Genomic DNA, 18,087 nt, shown 5'->3' with positions numbered 1-18,087 from the left:
GAATCAAATGATTCGAACGATTCGAAGTAAAAATCGTTCGACCATTCGATAATCTAAGTACTGTCTCTTTAAAAAAAAAAACTTCGACTTCATACTTCGCCACTTTAAACCCTACCGAAGTCCAATGTTAGCCTATGGGGACCTTCCCCAGCACTTTTCTAAGCTTTTTTTGGTCGAATAAAAATCGTTCGATTCGAAGGATTTTAACGATTTTTATTCGATCAAAGCTTTTGCGCTAAAATCCTTCGAAAAACCCTCGAAATTCGACCCTTTATAAATCTGCCCCTAAGTCTTGAAACATATTTCAGTTGATATGTTGAATGTCTGTGTTTGTAAAAAAGAATGCAGACACTGTTATTTTTTGGAACAGCCTAATATTCCCTTTTCTTCACTTTCTGTAAAGGAATAACACAAATTTGACACATTTTTTCTTCATGTTTTGATTTGTTATAGAATATGTTCCCAATACATTTGTGTGTATGGAAATAAAAGCTGCTATTCGGAACACAACTGTACATTCAATGGGACGTATTTACTACAGTGTGAATTTGTAGTGGGGGGAAATTCTGTAGAGAATTGATAATATAAAGAAATGACGTGGAATATCAGCAAGGAGAAAGTGTTGTCGATAATGAGATTCAAACAATAATCTCGTTTTAATATCGATGAAAATGAGTTCAAGACCCCAATCATGTATTCCATCCTTGTCCTTTTTCACAATAACTTTGGTTAAGCATTTAAAAGGGTTTGTCCACCTTTTAGTATGATGCAGAAAAAAGGTTTTCTGAGAAAATTTGCCATCAGCCTTCATTTTTTCTTACTTGTGGTTTTTTTAATTATTTAGCCTTTTTTTGCAGCAGCTCTCCAGTTTGCAATTTCAGCAGCTATCTGGTTACTAGGGCTCAGTTTAACCTAGCAACCAGGCAGTTGCTTGAAAGAGAGAGTGCAATATGAATAGGGGGGGGGCCTAAATGAAAAGATAAACACTGATATTAGCAATAACAGAGCAATCGTTTTTTTTGGCTGCAGCGCTCGATCCTCATTTGAAAGCTGAAAACAGGCTGAAGAGGAAGGCAAAGGGGCAAATTTAGTAAAGGGCAAAGTGCCTAACGTTCGTGAAAATTCACCAGCGTGATGTCATTTTGTTCCTTCGCTGATTTACTAAATGGCGCAACTTTGCTAGCGAAGGAGATAGACTCTAGCGCTACTTCGCACTCTTACGCCTGGCGAAGTTTAGCTCTGGCGAAAGAGCGTTACTTCGTAAATTCATTAAGATGCGCATTTTACTAAACGTTACCTGTTCCGCCAGACTTGCCTTCACCAGCTCAGACCAGGCAAAGTGCAATGGAATGTATAGGGCTTCTTCAATTTTAAGTTGAAAAATTTTCTAAGTCACAAAAAAAAATTTTTTTTGGGTACCCGGGCTCCCCCCTACATTTTCTAACATATGGTACATAAACTATACACTGGGCTCATGTGTAGGGCAATATAACAATTCTGTTTCGTTTTATTAATGTTCCCTGGGCTTGTGTAGTGTAATGTATTTGATGCTACATATATGTGCTTTGTACTTTCACTTCCCGCCAATTGCAAATTAGCCAACGCTAGCGCAACTTCACTTTACTTGCCGCAGTAACGCTAGCGCAACTTCACCAACGTTCGTCGCCCTGGACACAACTTTGGATTTTAGTGAATTAGCGCTGTCCTGGCGAAGTGTTGCGATGTGATCGAAGCCATTGCTGGCGAATTTTCGGAGGTTAGTGAATTTGCCCCAAATAGTTTCAAAACAATAAAAAATAAAAGCATGTTTTTTTCACTGGCAGATGGGTCACCAGGTATTGTGAATTTGCTAAACATATATTAAATACACACAAAGGAAACACTGTTTGCATTGCCTATATTTTTTCTTTAAAGGAGAAGGAAAGTCATGTTATACTTGGGGGTGCCAAAAGGCTAATGCTCTTATCAGCAGAAAACTGCACTGACCTGGAGTTATTCCAGTGAGCACCACGGAGCAATCCTCCTCCTGCTTTTTCAGGGTTCCTCGTGGCTGCGCCTGCACAGTAGAGCCAAAAGCTGAACTTTAACGAAAAAGTCAGCTATTTGGTTCTACTGCACATGCGTCTGCCCTGGGAAATTTGAAGAGCGAAGAAGAAAGAAGAGGATCGGCTCCGTGGTGCTCACTTGTAGAACCCCAGGTCGAAGCAGTTTTCTGCTGATCGCAAAACCAGCCTTTTGGGACCCCCAAGTATAAAATGACTAGAATTATTGGAAGTTGCAAATTTATTAAATACCCACTAGTGATTGTAGCCAATTACTTGGCTTACCCTTTGTGGGCTATAAGGAGCATACTGCCATTTTCTTGTGGAAAGTCAAAACATGGAGTCAACTCACCACCCCACCTGCTGGTGTAATTTGATGAAAGGTGGCAACACTAGTTGAAAGTTGTATTTGTGTTGCTTTAGGGCAGTAGCCGAGCTGTGTGCAAGCATATCTGTGTGCCCCTCTCAGTGGTGTAGCCAGGGCCGCCATCAGAAATCATGGGGCCCTATAAAACAACATTTTCAGGGCCTCCTGGGTCCCGTCCACCACCACAGGTCCTGCCTCAGACCCCACCCCCCATACCACAGTAAAACAAAAAGACAAACATTGGTGCTAAAACATGAACACTAAAAACCCATTGGTAGCCAGGGTCCCCCCTACAAGTTAAAAAAAATTGGTAGTCAGGGCCCCCCATAAACGTGAAATAAACTTCACCGGTGGCCAGCCCCCCCCCCATAAGTTAAAAGTCCCATTGGTGGCCAGGACCCCCCTCTACAAAAAGAATTGGTGTCAGGGCCCTCAATAAATTTTAAATTAAATTCACCTGTGGCCACCTCTCCACCCTACAAGTTAAAAAAAATCCATTGGTGGTCAGGGGCCTCCATAAAAATTTAAAATACTTAACTGGTGGCCAGGCCCCTCACTACAAGTTAAGAAATCCATTAGTGGTCAGGGAGCTCCATAGAATTTTTTTTTTTAGAAATTGGTGGCCAGGGCCCGTTACAAGTTAAAAATACCAGCTGCTGAATAAAAACGGAATCACTTAACAAACACAAATACAAGTATAGGAGCCATTATCCGGAACCCCTTATCCAGAAAGCTCCAAATTAAGGAAAGGTTGTCTCCCATAGACTGCATTATAATCAAATAATTAAACATCTTTAAAACGATTTCCTTTTTCTCTGTAATAATAAAACAGTACCTGGTACTTGATCCGTCTTCCAACTGAAAGTTGAACTACCCCTTTAATATCCACCGCATGCTCCACCTACTGGCAAAATGCAAAATAGGTTCATATTTAGAAATAAAGGGTTAGAAACTCTAACTAGTACAAAGAACATTCCTGTAAGTCACGTACCTCCCAAATTTGTTTTTCAGTGAACCATAAACATGCCTTTTTACTAATTTTTACATCTTTATTGTCTTTTAATTAGGAGAAATGTGGGTCATTTAGGGGACATTATATGTGAATGGGCCATATCTCTCGCCTGAGTGCTTTAACATTTCCATTTAATTACACAAGCTGGAATCCATCCAACGTGAGCAGAGGCTCCACTACCATTCCAAATGGGAAATAAACATCCTGATACACAACACTGATAGGGAAGCTCTTTTATTCAATGTACAGGTGTGGGATCTGTTATCCAGAAACCCGTTATGCATAAAGCTCTATTATAATCAAATAATCCAGATTTTCCTTTTTCTCTGTAATAATAAAACAGTAGCTTGTACTTGATCCAAAGTAAGATTTAATTAATCCTTATTGGAAGCAAAACCAGCCTATTGGGTTTATTTAATGTTGACATGATTTTCTAGTAGACTTAAGGTATGAAGGTCCAAATTATCCAGAAAACCCAGGTCCCGAGTATTCTGGATAACAGGTCCGATACCTGTATTTCACTTATGCAGCTTTACACCCGTCCAGTGAAGTGAGTGTTAATAAAAGTTACGGTCGTGCCTAAAACATCTTTCAGCTATTGGCACAGTTTATCTTTGGAAGCCTTGACATTTTTTCTAGTATTTTGTTAAACATGAAAACATTTCATTGTGCCTTTTTATAATCAGTAATGGGTATGAGATTCAAGGATAATTCAACCGGAATTCCCAGCACATGCTGTTTTGGAATGTTTTGGATCACGCCATACTAATCAGGCCATTTTGCCCATTCAAGAAAGCAAAGTGTGGGCTGAGTTATGGAACGTTTGTCCGACCTCTGTGTCCTTATCCCAGAAGTCCCTCGCATTATTAACCATCAGAATGCCTGACAATTAAATCACAATTCCCACGGTCTTGTTTTCTGAATAACAGATCCCAAAACAAACTCTTGTGCGTAGTATTTTATCCAAATACTTGATATCATTCTATATGTGCTGATTTTGAGATGTCTTTCCTTGACTTTTGAATCTAAATATTGTTGCATTGCTTTATGGAAAACCACTTGTAACCCATTAATCCTTATCAGTTTGTTTTCTAAAATTATTTTGTATTTAATGAGCCAATAAACATCATTAGAATCATTAGCATTGGCATTGTCTGTTAAATGTTCTGTATAAGGGCTCTTACAAACAAACGTTTTACCGCGATCCCCTGCGTTTTGCTTTCTTCCATTCAGCCGCATGGGAGCGCAGGAGTAGACGCACTCAATTATTTTGAAGGGGGCTGTACTTACATAGATGCATGTAAGCGCCAAACGCAGGTGAAATGTAGCATGCTGCGTCCCAACCTGCGTTTGGCGCTTACATGCGTGAGTACAGCCCCCTTCAAAATAACTGCTCCTCAAAATAGAAACGCAAGGGATGGCAGGTAAAAACAGCAGTGTGTAAGAGCCCTTAAACAGCAGAAGTGTTGCCCCAATTCTATCCTTAATGTAAAAGACTAAGGGCTCTTACGGGCTTTTTTTGCTGCGCTCCCCTGCGTTCCGCTTTCTTCCGTTCAGCCGCAGGGGAGTGCAGGAGTAAACATATTCAATTATTGACATGGGGGTTGTACTCACACAGACGCATGTAAGCCCCAAATGCAGCATGTTGCATTTCACCTGCGTTTGACGTTTACATGCGTTTGTGTGAGTACAGCCCCTTTGACAATAATTGAGTGCGTTTACTCTTGTGCTCCCCTTCGGCTGAACGGAAGAAAGTGGAGCGCAGGGGAGCGCAGCAAAAAACCCCCGTGTGTAAGAGCCCTAAAGAAGGCCTGAAACAGGGATATGATGGGGCTATTTGATCATTTTTGCCCAACGATCTCTTGGTGTGGGCGGCCCATTGTGCTATCTCTAGCGATTAGCAAATCTGTCCCCTTTCGACTGCGAAACTATGGGAAAATTCACAAAACAGCTAAAAATTCATGGAACACATTATAGTCTATGGGCGATTTTTTTGTAGCAAAATCCATAAAAGCAGTTAGCATTCGGTTCCATGGAAAATATGACTTAAAAATATTGATTTTTGAGAAAATGTGTATCGTTATATTTAAAAATCTATTTCTTATGTAACTATAACACTGACAATTTGTCTTACCTGAAATTTTCTTTTTCTTGAGTCCGTAAGGCAGCACATATCCAATTCCCTGGTAGGACAGAAAAAAAGCACAGCCAATTAAACAGCCTATATTAACCCCCTCCTCACCACTCCCAGTAGTGTCAATTTTCAAGCTCCACCATAGGAAGAACTACACAACAAGGGAGGGATAAATTGTGCTGCCTTATGGACTCAAGAAAATTTCAGATAAGACAAATTTTCAGTTTTCTTATCGTCCTCCAGGCAGCACACACACTTGGGATTTAGCAAGCTATTACGGGAGGGAACATTAATTATGATTGCACAGCTGCTTCTAATATTCTGCTGCCGAAGGCTGTATCTTGTGAGGCTGCAATACCCAATTTGTAATGCTTGACAAAGGTATGAACATTGCTCCAGGATGCCGCTCAATCTCATTGATATAACAGACGATTTCTCTGCCCATGATGTGGAGACAGTTCTGGTAGAATGCTCAAATGGACTTTTCAGATAGACAGGATAAGACCAGATTTAGATCCCACGTGGGTACTATCGAATGGACTCTTGGCCTAATCTTAGAAACTGCTTACAAAAAACGCTTGACTAGAGGGTCTAATGCCAGATTTCTTGGCAAAAAAATATGAAAGTGCTGAAAACTTTAAGTGTATTGGGTTTCAAACCTTTCGAAAAACCATCTTGCAAAAACTGAAGAATTCCTGACATAGGACAGGTTTTGAAGTTTTTTTCTCAGAGCAGCACGAGGAAAAAACTCTCCAGACCCTTCTGTACACCTGAGTTGTGGATGGTTTCCTAGAAAGAATTAATGTATTTATCACTTCTGGAGAAAGACCTTGATTCGTCAATATTTCCCTCTCAACCTCCATGCTGTTAAATTCCACCTGGAATGATCTGGATGTTTTATCTGTGCCTGCAAGAGAATATCCTCCCTCCATGGAATACTCCAGAATTCCCCCTTGGACAGGAATAAAAGATCTGAGAACCTGGGCCAAAAAGGAGCGATCATAACTATTGATCTTCTGTAGGACTCTCTGGATCATAGGCAATGGGGGAAATATGTATGCTAGCTTGAACGACCACATATGTTGGATTGTCCGAATTCCTCAATAAACAAAATAAGGGGAGTTTCCTGTTCTTTTTCGATGCCATCAAGTCTATTTGAGGACATCCCCATCTCTTCACTATCTGATTAAACACTTGGTCGTTGAGTTCCCAATCTCCCTGATTCATGGACACTCTGCTTAGAGAATCCACTAACACATTGTCCACTCCTTTTATATGGACTGCCTTGATGGACTGAAGATTTAATTCTGCCCAATTCATGATTTTCTGGCACTCCCTCATTAACAGAGGTATTCTGGTTCCCCCTTGTCTGTTGAGATAAGACACCGTTACTCGGTTGTCTGAGTGGATCAATACATGTTGGTTCTTGAGCTGTCTGCTGAACCTCATCAGAGCTAACCTGACGGCTTTAAATTCCTTGAACTTGGATGAGCGAGTTTTCTCCCATGGTGACCACCTCTCTTGTATAATTTGGTCTGCCACATGAGCACCCCATCCTAAAGCAGATGCATCTGTCGTCATTGGAATGAATTTCGGATTCCTGAAGGATTTTCCCTGGGGTAAATTTTTTGTGTTGCATCACCAATTTAGTTCCTTCTTCAAGTTGACCAACACCCTGAAGGTTTCGTCCAACGACAATATTGACCGATCCCATTTCCGAAGAATCTCTTGTTGAAGGGGACAGATATGTGCCTTCGCCCAAGGAATGGCTTGTATCGATGCCGTCATCAGCTCCAGAACTCTCGTTGCTTTCCGAAAGGAGACTATATGAGAATGTCTGAGTTCCTGTATCGATGTTTAAAGGGACTCTACTTTGTCTGCCAGGAGAAACACTTTCATTCTGACAGTATCTATTAAAAGACCTAAGAACTTTGTCAAGGTGGTTGGTTGCAAGTTTGATTTTTCGTTGTTTATAATCCAACCATGATCCTTCAACAACTTCAAGGTCAGATCCCGATGAAGAAGAAGTTCTTCTCTGGATGCTGCTTTTACAAGCCAATCGTCGAGATACTGAACTAGGTAGACGCCTTGTCTTCTGCTAATACAACCACCACTTTGTGAAGTCTCTTGGAGCCTAAGTGATTCCAAAGGGAAGTACTTTGAACTGAAGATGATGTTGAACTAACTTCAGGTATACTGAAATTCGAAGATATTTCCTGCTGGATGGATGAACAGGAATATGGAGATATGCATCTTTTAGATCTACTGAGATCATGAAGTCATTTTCTTGAAGAATGTTGATAGCCGATCGGATTGTCTCCATTCTGAATTTTTCTTTCTTTACATACTGATTGAGGTATTTGAGATCTATTACGAGCCTGAATTTTCCTCCTGGTTTTGGGACCAGAAAGACATTAGAATAAATGCCCTCCTGAATATCTGAAGGAGGAACTGACTCCAAAACCTTCATGTCTATAAAGTCTGTTATGGCCATTTCTAGTGCTTCTTGTTTCACAGTATTCCTTTTTACGTGGTTTGCACAAAACCTTGGTTTTGGAAACAAGTGGAAAGCTATATAATAACCTTCTCTTATTATTGACAGTACCCACAGATCTGATGTAGTATTTTCCCAAACTGGAAGAAAATAAGCGATTCTCCCACCCACTTCTTCTTGATCTCTGGAGTCAGAAACTTGACCTTTTCCCTTGAATGTTATCTTTCTTTTGGGATGGGTATTTTGCCATATTCCTGGATCTGAATAACTTATTTCTGAATCCAGTGTCTCTCCCCCTGTCTCCATCTCTGAAGGGTCTTCTGAAAGATGATGACCTAGGCGTAGATTTTCTTGATTGGAAATGAAAAAACGTTTCTTCTGACTTTGTGGTCTGTCTTGTGGTAGGTTTTTTACCTTTTCCTGATTCCAAGTTCTCTAACAATTTATCCAACGGACTGCCAAAAAGTCTACCAGGTTCAAAGGGCATGGATATAAGGCTGTTCTTTGACGCAGAATCTGCTGCCCATGCTTTCAACCAGAGAGCTCTTCTGCTTGCTGTAGAAATCACCATGGTTCTTGCTCCCATGCTTTCAACCAGAGAGCTCTTCTGCCTGCTGTAGAAATCACCATGGTTCTTGCTCCCATCTTTAATACAACGACGTCCATATCACACAGAAAATCTAATGCCAACTTAATGGGATATAACCTATCCAGAATATCATCTCTTGATGTTCCTGCATCTATTTCCTCTTCAAGAGAGTTAAGCCAGAACTTTTATGATCTCGAGACAGAAATGGCTGCCTTGTGGTAGTGGGTCTGTCTTGTGGTAGGTTTTTACCTTTTCCTGATTCCAAGTTCTCTAACAATTTATCCAACGGACTGCCAAAAAGTCTACCAGGTTCAAAGGGCATGGATATAAGGCTGTTCTTTGACGCAGAATCTGCTGCCCATGCTTTCAACCAGAGAGCTCTTCTGCCTGCTGTAGAAATCACCATGGTTCTTGCTCCAATCTTTAATACATCGACGGCCATATCACACAGAAAATCTGATGCCATCTTAATGGGATATAACCTATCCAGAATATCATCTCTTGATGTTCCTGCATCTATTTCCTCTTCAAGAGAGTTAAGCCAGAACTTTAATGATCAAGAGACAGAAATGGCTGCAATAGCAGGTTTACAAGTGTTAGATCCTGTAACATAAGCCCTTCGAAGAGAGCACTCAGCCCTTCTGTCCATCTGATCTTTTATTCCTGATTCTTTTACAGGAATTGTTGTTCTCTTTGACAGACGAGCAACCGGAACATCTATTTTTGGAGGATCTTCCCAGGATCTTCTGCCGAATCAAAAGGAAACATGAGTTTAAATCTTTTAGAAAAATCAGTTTTTTTCCCCGGACTTTGCCATTCTTGTTTTAATAATTTTTTGACTTACACAGGTTTTTTTAGTTGTTGGCCATAATTGAACCCAGAGATCCAGATATCATTTTAAGTGTCAGGTTAAAGAGAGGCAAATCATTTTCAAAAAATGCAAATAAATAAGAAATAAGACACATCTGCAAATTGTTGCAGGAGATCATAGTCTACACTATACTAAAACTTCATTCCTAGAGAGACATTCCACTTGATGAAGGTTTTTCATTGATATATTGTTCTATGGTTTAAAATGTACCCTTAATATTTATATAACATTTTTCATATATATGTATATATAAGGTACATTACATTTCTACTGAATAATGTTACATTGGTTATTTAATCGATTTATGGTTAGTTCTGCAGTTTGCAGAAGAGAAATGCTGCTCACACTTCAATCCATGGGTGGTATAAGAGCCTTTCAAAGAAGGGAATTCCTTTTATGTTCGAGTTCTCACATTTCCCAAGACCCCCATATTTCTTTGTTGTATTGGCATAGTATGGTAATCATGGGAAAGCCTGTGTGCAGGAATTTTAACAAGAGAAATCAAGTTACATATTTGAGCAGCTACAAATAACCAGTGGCATCCAGCCCGCGCATTCTGATCCCTTCCCTCCCCCTCTTCTTAAATATTTTCTGAAGTACAAGTTCTGGTTGCTGCCCTCATAGAACTAAAACATCTATTATAGTCATTGTGCCAAATAACAAAAGAACTTATTGATCAAAGATGCGAGGCCCCAATGGCTGCAAATTCAGGATGTGGCCACCCAACGTAATGGAAACTCCACCACATTCTTGCCTTAATTCTCATGAGAAGCATAGCTCCTCAGAATCTATTTGTATAAAGCAAATTCTTATTATACATGATATATATTTCCGGTAGCGAAACCCATAGCCACGGCACAGTTTTCAGCACAGTAAATGGCGACAGACACCACTTTTCATGTTTAAATTGCAGCTGGCTTTTATTGTGCACAACACAATCTTCAGCACACTTGCTTCAGCACCCGACAGTCGTGTTGGATGCACGCTGTGACTTAATCCGACATTTCTATTTCTTACCTTATTTCTGGCGCATCCGACTTGACACCAGCGTTTCGTCGCGTGGCGTCGGATCAGACCTAAATCGCCCATGTAGTTCTACCCTCAGATGTAAAAAAAAGTTGGGGAGCAACACAACCATGAAAAATGTGCCTAGGTGTTGCAAAATAAAGATTGTGATTGCCTATTTGGTAGCCCTTATGTGGCCTGTCGGCCTACAAGAGGCTCTGTTTAGCAGTACATCTGGTTTTTATGCAACCAAAACCTCCAAACCAATAATTCAAAACTAAGCACCTGTTTTGAGGTCACTGAAAGCAACATCCAAGGGGTTGATGAGCAACATGTTGCACACGAGTCTTTGGTTGGAGATCTCTGTTGTAAGGGTTCCCAGTGATCTGTTGCTGATCAGACTCTCAATGTGTAACCAAATCAGCCACTGATTTGTTCCAAGGTCTGGCCATATTAACAGATGTCAATCTATATTGCCACATTTACTCTTGGTTCTAAAACATCTTAAGCCTTGCTATATGGATTTCACTAATGGTATTTTACAATATGACATACAAAAAAGAATTGGAATCTTGTGCTCATTTAAAGGATAATTTCTTATTATTAAATGGATTCATTTTTGATTTTTTTTACCTGCATTGGGCATTTAACCACAGCACTATATTCAGTCTGAGATCTTTAAGCAAAACAGTGGATTATCACCCGTTGCAATTTACACAACAAAATATACTAAAGTTGCTAAAGCTGCTGCTTAATTATTTATATGGGTTTTAGCAAATTATATATATATATATATATATATATATATATATATATATATATATATATATATCATGTAAAACCTAAATTGAAGTTTGGCATTAAAATTGAGATTAACAGATAAAATCTGTTATGGTTTATTCTTTAACACTCCTCAACTATGTAGAAAAGCAACAAAAAAAGCAGATGAAGGAGCTGGCAACTCAGACTTCAAAGAGATCAGTTATCAAGGATTTCTATATATAATGGGCACAAGAAGCAGTCAGTGCAAAAAAGAATAATTTAAGCAGAAGTATACTTGGCCTCTGGGGAATATTTGACATCTTTAGTGAAAGAAAAATAACTTGTAACTTCCAGAAAACCATTAATCAGCAGGAAATACTCCCTACTGCTTTCTGTTATGTTTAAGAGCATTGTTTATTGTATCAAATACTTTATATTATTATATGACTTAAAACTCAACATGAAAAAAAGAAATAAAACTTGATTGTAAATGAGAGGAGTTTCCAGCAAATGGAAGAAGGAGGGTGCAAATGTCATTTTTCCCAGCTATTGTTGGTGCAGTACTGCATGTATGTTGCACCTGCCATTTTTTAACCATAACCATGCATTTTGTAGTCCCTGAGGCAATGTCCATGAACTGTAAAAAAAATCAGTTTGAACATATTTTGTTATTAACACCGGCATGGATGATTGTTTTTATCTGCTGAATAATACTACTGAGTTAGCCCTGTGCTGAGTCACACCAACTATTCTTGTGCACTGGTTGGGTGGTTATGGCTTGACAATTGGGTGACCATCGCAGGTTAGGATTAATATCTGGTGTGCTGCATTTTAAAATCTGCCATAACTTCATGAGTACATATGGATCTGTAACTGTACGCTCTTGTGTACCTTGCAGAATCATGCCACCGGCTCCTCCTATTGCTTTCTGGAGTTTTCTGGATTGTTTTCAGGGGTCTAAATTAAAAAAAAAAATCTATGGTACTGTAATTCACTAAATCAAAAATTCACTAATGTGCAGATTTTGCTGAACGTTACCGCTTTCTCCAGTGTTGCCTTCGCCACCTCAGACCAGACGAAGTGCATTAAAGTAGCTAGATCTTCCTCAATCTTCTGTCACTTACATTATATTCTGTGAGCCAAAAATGCATCAAAGTCCAAAAAACGATGGCGTTTTTTCCTTTTTTCAGCCTGATAGCTTGCAAAAGTCCTAACTTGAATTTATTTAGGTAACCGGTTTTCCCCATAAATTTGCAAACATATGGAACATTCATTTTACAGTGGGCTCATGTGTAGGGCATTAAAATAACTCTATTGTCTTTATTAAGGTTCCCTGGAGATGTGTTTTAAAAAGTGTAATTTGTAATTATATGCACCAACATTTAACACAAAGACGTTCATACAACTTTAAATTTCTCACCCTATGCAAATTGACCTGAGCACAAGATCCCTAGCGAAGTTTTGCTAGGCAGAAATGAACACTAGCACATCTTCACTTTCAAATGCTCGCATTACCAAAGTAACGCTCGCTGAAAGTCGCCAGCGTTCGGCGCCCAGGACGAAACTCTACATTTTAGTGAATCAGCGTAGTCTGATCGAATTTTTATAAAGCATTGTGCCATAAATACACAAACACTTAAAGGAGAAGAAAAGGCTTGCAGCACTTGGGGGTGCCAAATGTTAGGCACCCCAAGTGATTGTATTTACTTACCTGAAACCACGGGCCAGTGCTCCTATCAGTAGAAAACTGCACCGGCCTGGGGTTATACCAGTGAGCACCACGGATTGATCTTCTTCCGTCTTCCTCCTTCTTTGCATGGCTGCGCATGTGCAGTAGAACAAAAAGCTGAACTTTAACTACTGCGCATGCGTTTGCCCCGGGAAATTTGAAGACAGAAGAAGGTGGAAGTGGATCGCTCCGTGGTGCTCACTGGTATAACCCTGAGCCAGTGCAGTTTTCTGCTGATAGGAGCACCGGCCCAGGGTTTTAGGTAAGTCAATACAATCACTTGGGGGTGCCTAAAATTTGGTACCCCAAGTGCTGCAAGCCTTTCCTTCTCCTTTAAGAGGAGTTAGTACTAAAAGATGTCTCTCAGTTTTTTCCGGTGACGTTTTTATGAGGTGTATTATCCTTGATAGAGGTGCAGTATGTTGGGAGCAGTGCAGGGAGTAGTATACTTGAACTGTGCCTTAAAGCAGTGCCACGTCTATTCCAATGCCTGAACTCTGTACTGGGCTTTCTACCCAATCTGTTTATTTTCTCCTTCCCTACTTGCCCAGTATCACCAAGAACTTTTTAGCATCCCGTGGATCGTTTCTGTGCTGTTTTTCTATTCCAGTCATGTGCAGCAAGTGCCACCACTACAGGGGGTATGTACAAATTTGTACAATGCAATTCTAAAGGAGTGTCCCACAGGGAAAACATGCACAGGGCAAGTTTAGGCTTGTGACTGGGAACAAGCATAGACAGACAGATTGAGCAGCTTTTGAAGAAACATTAAATTGTCCTCTTTTGAACTATCTGAATGTTCAGATAGAGCTGGGAAGTAGAGGTATAAGAACATTTTAAATTCAATAGAAAAAATACAGAGACATTAAGGGGCAGATTTATCAAGGGTCGAGGTGATGGGAGTTTTTTTGAACTCCCATCAACTCGAAATTGGGAAAAAAAAAGACCAATGGAAATTTTTAACTTCGGGTGAATAGGCTGTATTCGAATCGTTCTAATCAAAGTTTTACCGATAAAATTCGAATCCAAGGATTTGCCACAAAAAACTTTGATTTTCCAAAGTCCACCAAATGACTCCAATGGTCCCCCATAGGCTAAGACAGCAATTCGGCTTGTTTTAAATGGTGAATGGTCAAAGTCAAAGTTTTAAAGAGACAGTGCATGATAAATTTCGATATTCGAATCGTCAAATTATTTTTTAATCGAATTTTGGACTATACGATAGTCGAAGTACACTAAAAATAGCTTGAAAATCACATTTTTAAATTCTAATTTTCACTTCAACCCTTGATAAATCTGCCCCTTACTGTAAGTAAATGGGAAAAAATTACTTTATATAGAAAAAAAGGTTTTCTGTGAGTCAAGGAAAGGTAGGATTTTCTTATCTCTAATGGGCTTACAGACTTCTCAATCTTATTCTCTTTACGTGAGCTATAAAATAACATTTTATTATTAAAATAACTCCAAGTGACGGGTGACTGATGGACAAATAATGTTAATGAGAATGCTTTACTCCTTGATATGTTACTTTTTATGTTGATGCTCGTACTGGCATGGGACCTGTTATCCAGAGTACTCAGGATGTGGGGTTTTCTGGATAAGGGGTCTTTCTGTCATTTGGATCTTCATACCTTAAAGGGATACTGTCATGGGAAAAAACATTTTTTTCAAAATGAATCGGTTAATAGTGCTGCTCCAGCAGAATTTTGTGCTGAAATCCATTTCTCAAAAGAGCAAACTGATTTTTTTATATTCAATTTTGAAATCTGACATGGGGCTAGACATTTTGTCAATTTCCCAGCTGCCCCAAGTCATGTGACTTGTGCTCTGATAAACTTCAATCACTCTTTACTGCTGTATTGCAAGTTGGAGTGATATCACCCCCTCCCCCCCCCCAGCAGCCAAACAAAAGAACAATGGGAAGGTAACCAGATAACAGCTCCCTAACACAAGATAACAGCTGCCTGGTAGATCTAAGAACAACACTCAATAGTAAAAACCCATTTCTCACTGAGACGCATTCAGTTACATTGAGAAGGAAAAACAGCAGCCTGCCAGAAAGCATTTCTCTCCTAAAGTGCAGGCACAAGTCACATGACCAGGGGCAGCTGGGAAATTGACAAAATGTCTAGCCCCATGTCAGATTTCAAAATTGAATATAAAAAAAAATCTGTTTGCTCTTTTGAGAAATGGATTCAGTGCAGAATTCTGCTGGAGTAGCACTATTAACTGATACGTTTTGAAAAAAACATGTTTTCCGATGACAGGATCCCTTTAAGTCAACTTAAATATTGTATAAATATTGATTAAACCCAATAGGCTGGTTTTGCCTCCAAAAAGGATTCATTTTTTCTTAGCATCTTAGTCAAATACAAGGTACAGTTTCATTACTACAGGGAAAAGGGAAATTAATTGTAAAAATCTGAATTATTTGATTAGTGGAGTCAATGGGAGATGGCCTTTCCATATTTTTTAGCTTTCTGGATAGCAGGTTTCCAGATAACAGATCCTATACCATTATGTCAATGTAATTTTGTGGACGCCTTGGAACGATAAGTTAGACTTGGGCATACTGAACACCTGAACCTCATAGAGACCAATGACTTTGATTTTAGAAGCCTTTTTGCAATAAATTACTATATTATAATAATCATTTTATTAGGGTATTCAAATGTGACAGTAAATATTGATCATAAAAATTAGCTTCACTGAATTAAATACCATGGAAACCATTGCTAGTTATCAGACAAAGTAAAATACGGAATTATTCAGCCCAATTGCCCTCTGTTATGCTTTTGATTTTTAATAGAATTGCACCAAATGACAATAGTCTTCACTGGTAGAGCAGAGACATAGATCTTATAGTTGCCATTAAACTGCAGGTCCCATCATCCTAAGTGTCTGTCTTAGAATGAGTTCCAGCTAGGCTTTAACAGATTTCCTATACTAGTCTTAAAATATACATCATTGAAAACAACGCATAAATGCAGACAAGCCTACACTTGCTTTAGTATTAAAGGATTTGTCAGTCATATTATGAATAACAAGGAATTCCTGAGTTAGCAAATTTTAGCTAAAAAAATAACAATATTTAGGCTTGGTCCTTTCTTGCCCAACTTACAATTCTCATGCCCTTAACCGCTCCAGAAATTGACAAAGAAAGAGCACAACGAATTCCACTTCTCTGCGCAGTAAGTTTCTGCCAAATCTTCATTTAGTTCTACAATATCATCATTGACTTCTCTGGCTGCAGTAGACAAAGAGGGTAGAGATGATGAAGGAGTGGGTGGATTTGGCTTGTGATTGGATTTAGGGAAAGGTTTCCTCTTTTTGGAGCTGCTTTTCTGTTCCCCACCACTATCCTCATTTGCTTCAGTGCTTCTGGGTTTCTCCTCTGTCCCCTTTCCAGGCTCTTTCATGTGAGTTTTGCCTTTGGTTTTGATATTTTTGCCTTCTTCACCAGCACCTGCATCTACTTTTATTAGCTGGGATTCCACAGCCGCTGATTTTTTACAGATATGTGACCTTAAGGTTTTCTCCTCACATGCATTTCTCACTTTCTTAAATTTCCCTAAAATTTGCTTCCAGTACTGCTTGGCTTTCGTTTTGTATGAGGGGCACTTCAGTGGATCCCCGGTATAACTGCACGTGTAACTGTTAACACCTTGTTGCTGGCAGACCAGAGTCATATTAACTATCTGATCTCCTGCAATCTCCCACGTGCACTCGTGCTGGTGTTTGGTTGAAAACTCCCCACTTCGAGCAAAGCCTTGTTTATCTCCTCGCTTGCTGGTTGCTTTTTCAGTTTTGCCAAGCACCCCCTGAGCAGGAATCAAGCAGATGATAAAAGGAAGGAATGAAATAACACGGGAAAGCCTCATCTCATTAGTTGATATTGATGATGGCGTGTAATTCAAGAGCATCCGAGCATCAATAATCTCTCCAAGTGTTATTGCAGAAAGCAACAAGCATTCCAAAATTCCTGAAAGTCAATAGCAGAGATAAACAGAAATTAAATCAGAACAACAAAAATAAACTACTGCTACTACATTTGCTGAAAACCCAATGCCTTTTAAAAAAAAACATTATTTTTTTAATTAATCCCAGTGTATCCAACCATCACATTTTATAAATTCTCTTTTAATTATTAGAAGTTTCATTGCTGTGTTGGCTCTAGAATAATCTTTGCTCTCTGCTCATAACAATTAGAAATACTTATAGGAACTAATTCCAGATAGTATACAAACTTACTGTGCTGTCTAGTTCACCTATAAGGTTCCTCTGCTTTTTCAAAATTGAAAACTATCAGCAATCCCAGATAAAGCTGCAGAACTGAAGAACGCTTTAGCTAAATGGAAGGAGTATTTTAAATCCGCTGTGGTATGATAATCATATTAAACTTGTAGAAACCTTACTCTGTGCAAAGGAGCTTGTACTTTATAATGAAGAATTCTCAAGTACCCTGCTGAAGCAACGTTTGATTTCCCCTTAAATCACTAAGAAAATACAAAAAGCAAACCTAGCATGGAAAACCCATGAAAGATAATGTTCATATGAACATATTTTAACAATAATTCATAACACTCATAAGAGCAAATGGCAGTAACTTACCAGGCAAGTATAAGAGACAGGGGTGCAGCACTAGAGTGGAGTATTCTGCATGCAGGCAAGTCTACATAAGGGTGAATTAAGAAAGTCTTATCAATGACACGGGAGGGGCCACAACAACTCTGTCCCCTCCCTGGACTTCTGTGAGCCTCAACAGCTTTTTGAGAAAAGAAAGAGTGAATGTATAATGTGCTGCATAATAAGATAGTTGTACACACACTTGTTTATGTGTCATAGCTGAAGCCATTAGTCTATATGGTTTATTGCTTCAAAATTTTAATACATTGAACTATGCAGAACTCTATATACTGTGTGATATATAACTTATTGGGGTCTTATAAACACACACAAAAAAATGTAAGTAGGACGTAGGTAAGACATAAACGGGGGATCGTAATAAAAGTCGCTAACGGAAAAATGATTCGCAATGCGAAAAGTTATGCCTTTGTCTGAACAAATTTTGCTTTGCGCGAA

At 39.2% G+C, this 18,087-nt stretch overlaps 1 protein-coding gene across 1 annotated transcript; it reads right to left on the bottom strand.

Annotated features, from left to right (window-relative positions):
* Positions 1 to 15,625: 15,625 nt before the first annotated feature.
* On the bottom strand, positions 15,626 to 17,720 carry fgfbp3.S (fibroblast growth factor binding protein 3 S homeolog). The gene is made up of 2 exons (XM_018228403.2): positions 17,617 to 17,720; positions 15,626 to 16,987 (listed from the first exon to the last, which is right to left on the bottom strand). The coding sequence occupies exon 2, from the start codon at positions 16,926 to 16,928 to the stop codon at positions 16,140 to 16,142; it is 789 nt and encodes a 262-aa protein (XP_018083892.1). The 5' UTR covers positions 16,929 to 16,987; positions 17,617 to 17,720; the 3' UTR covers positions 15,626 to 16,139.
* Between the last annotated feature and the right edge of the window lie 367 nt (positions 17,721 to 18,087).

The sequence above is a fragment of the Xenopus laevis genome, chromosome 7S (assembly GCF_017654675.1).
Source record: "Xenopus laevis strain J_2021 chromosome 7S, Xenopus_laevis_v10.1, whole genome shotgun sequence".
Taxonomy (NCBI): domain Eukaryota; kingdom Metazoa; phylum Chordata; class Amphibia; order Anura; family Pipidae; genus Xenopus; species Xenopus laevis.
This window is presented reverse-complemented; position numbering and strand designations above follow the sequence as displayed.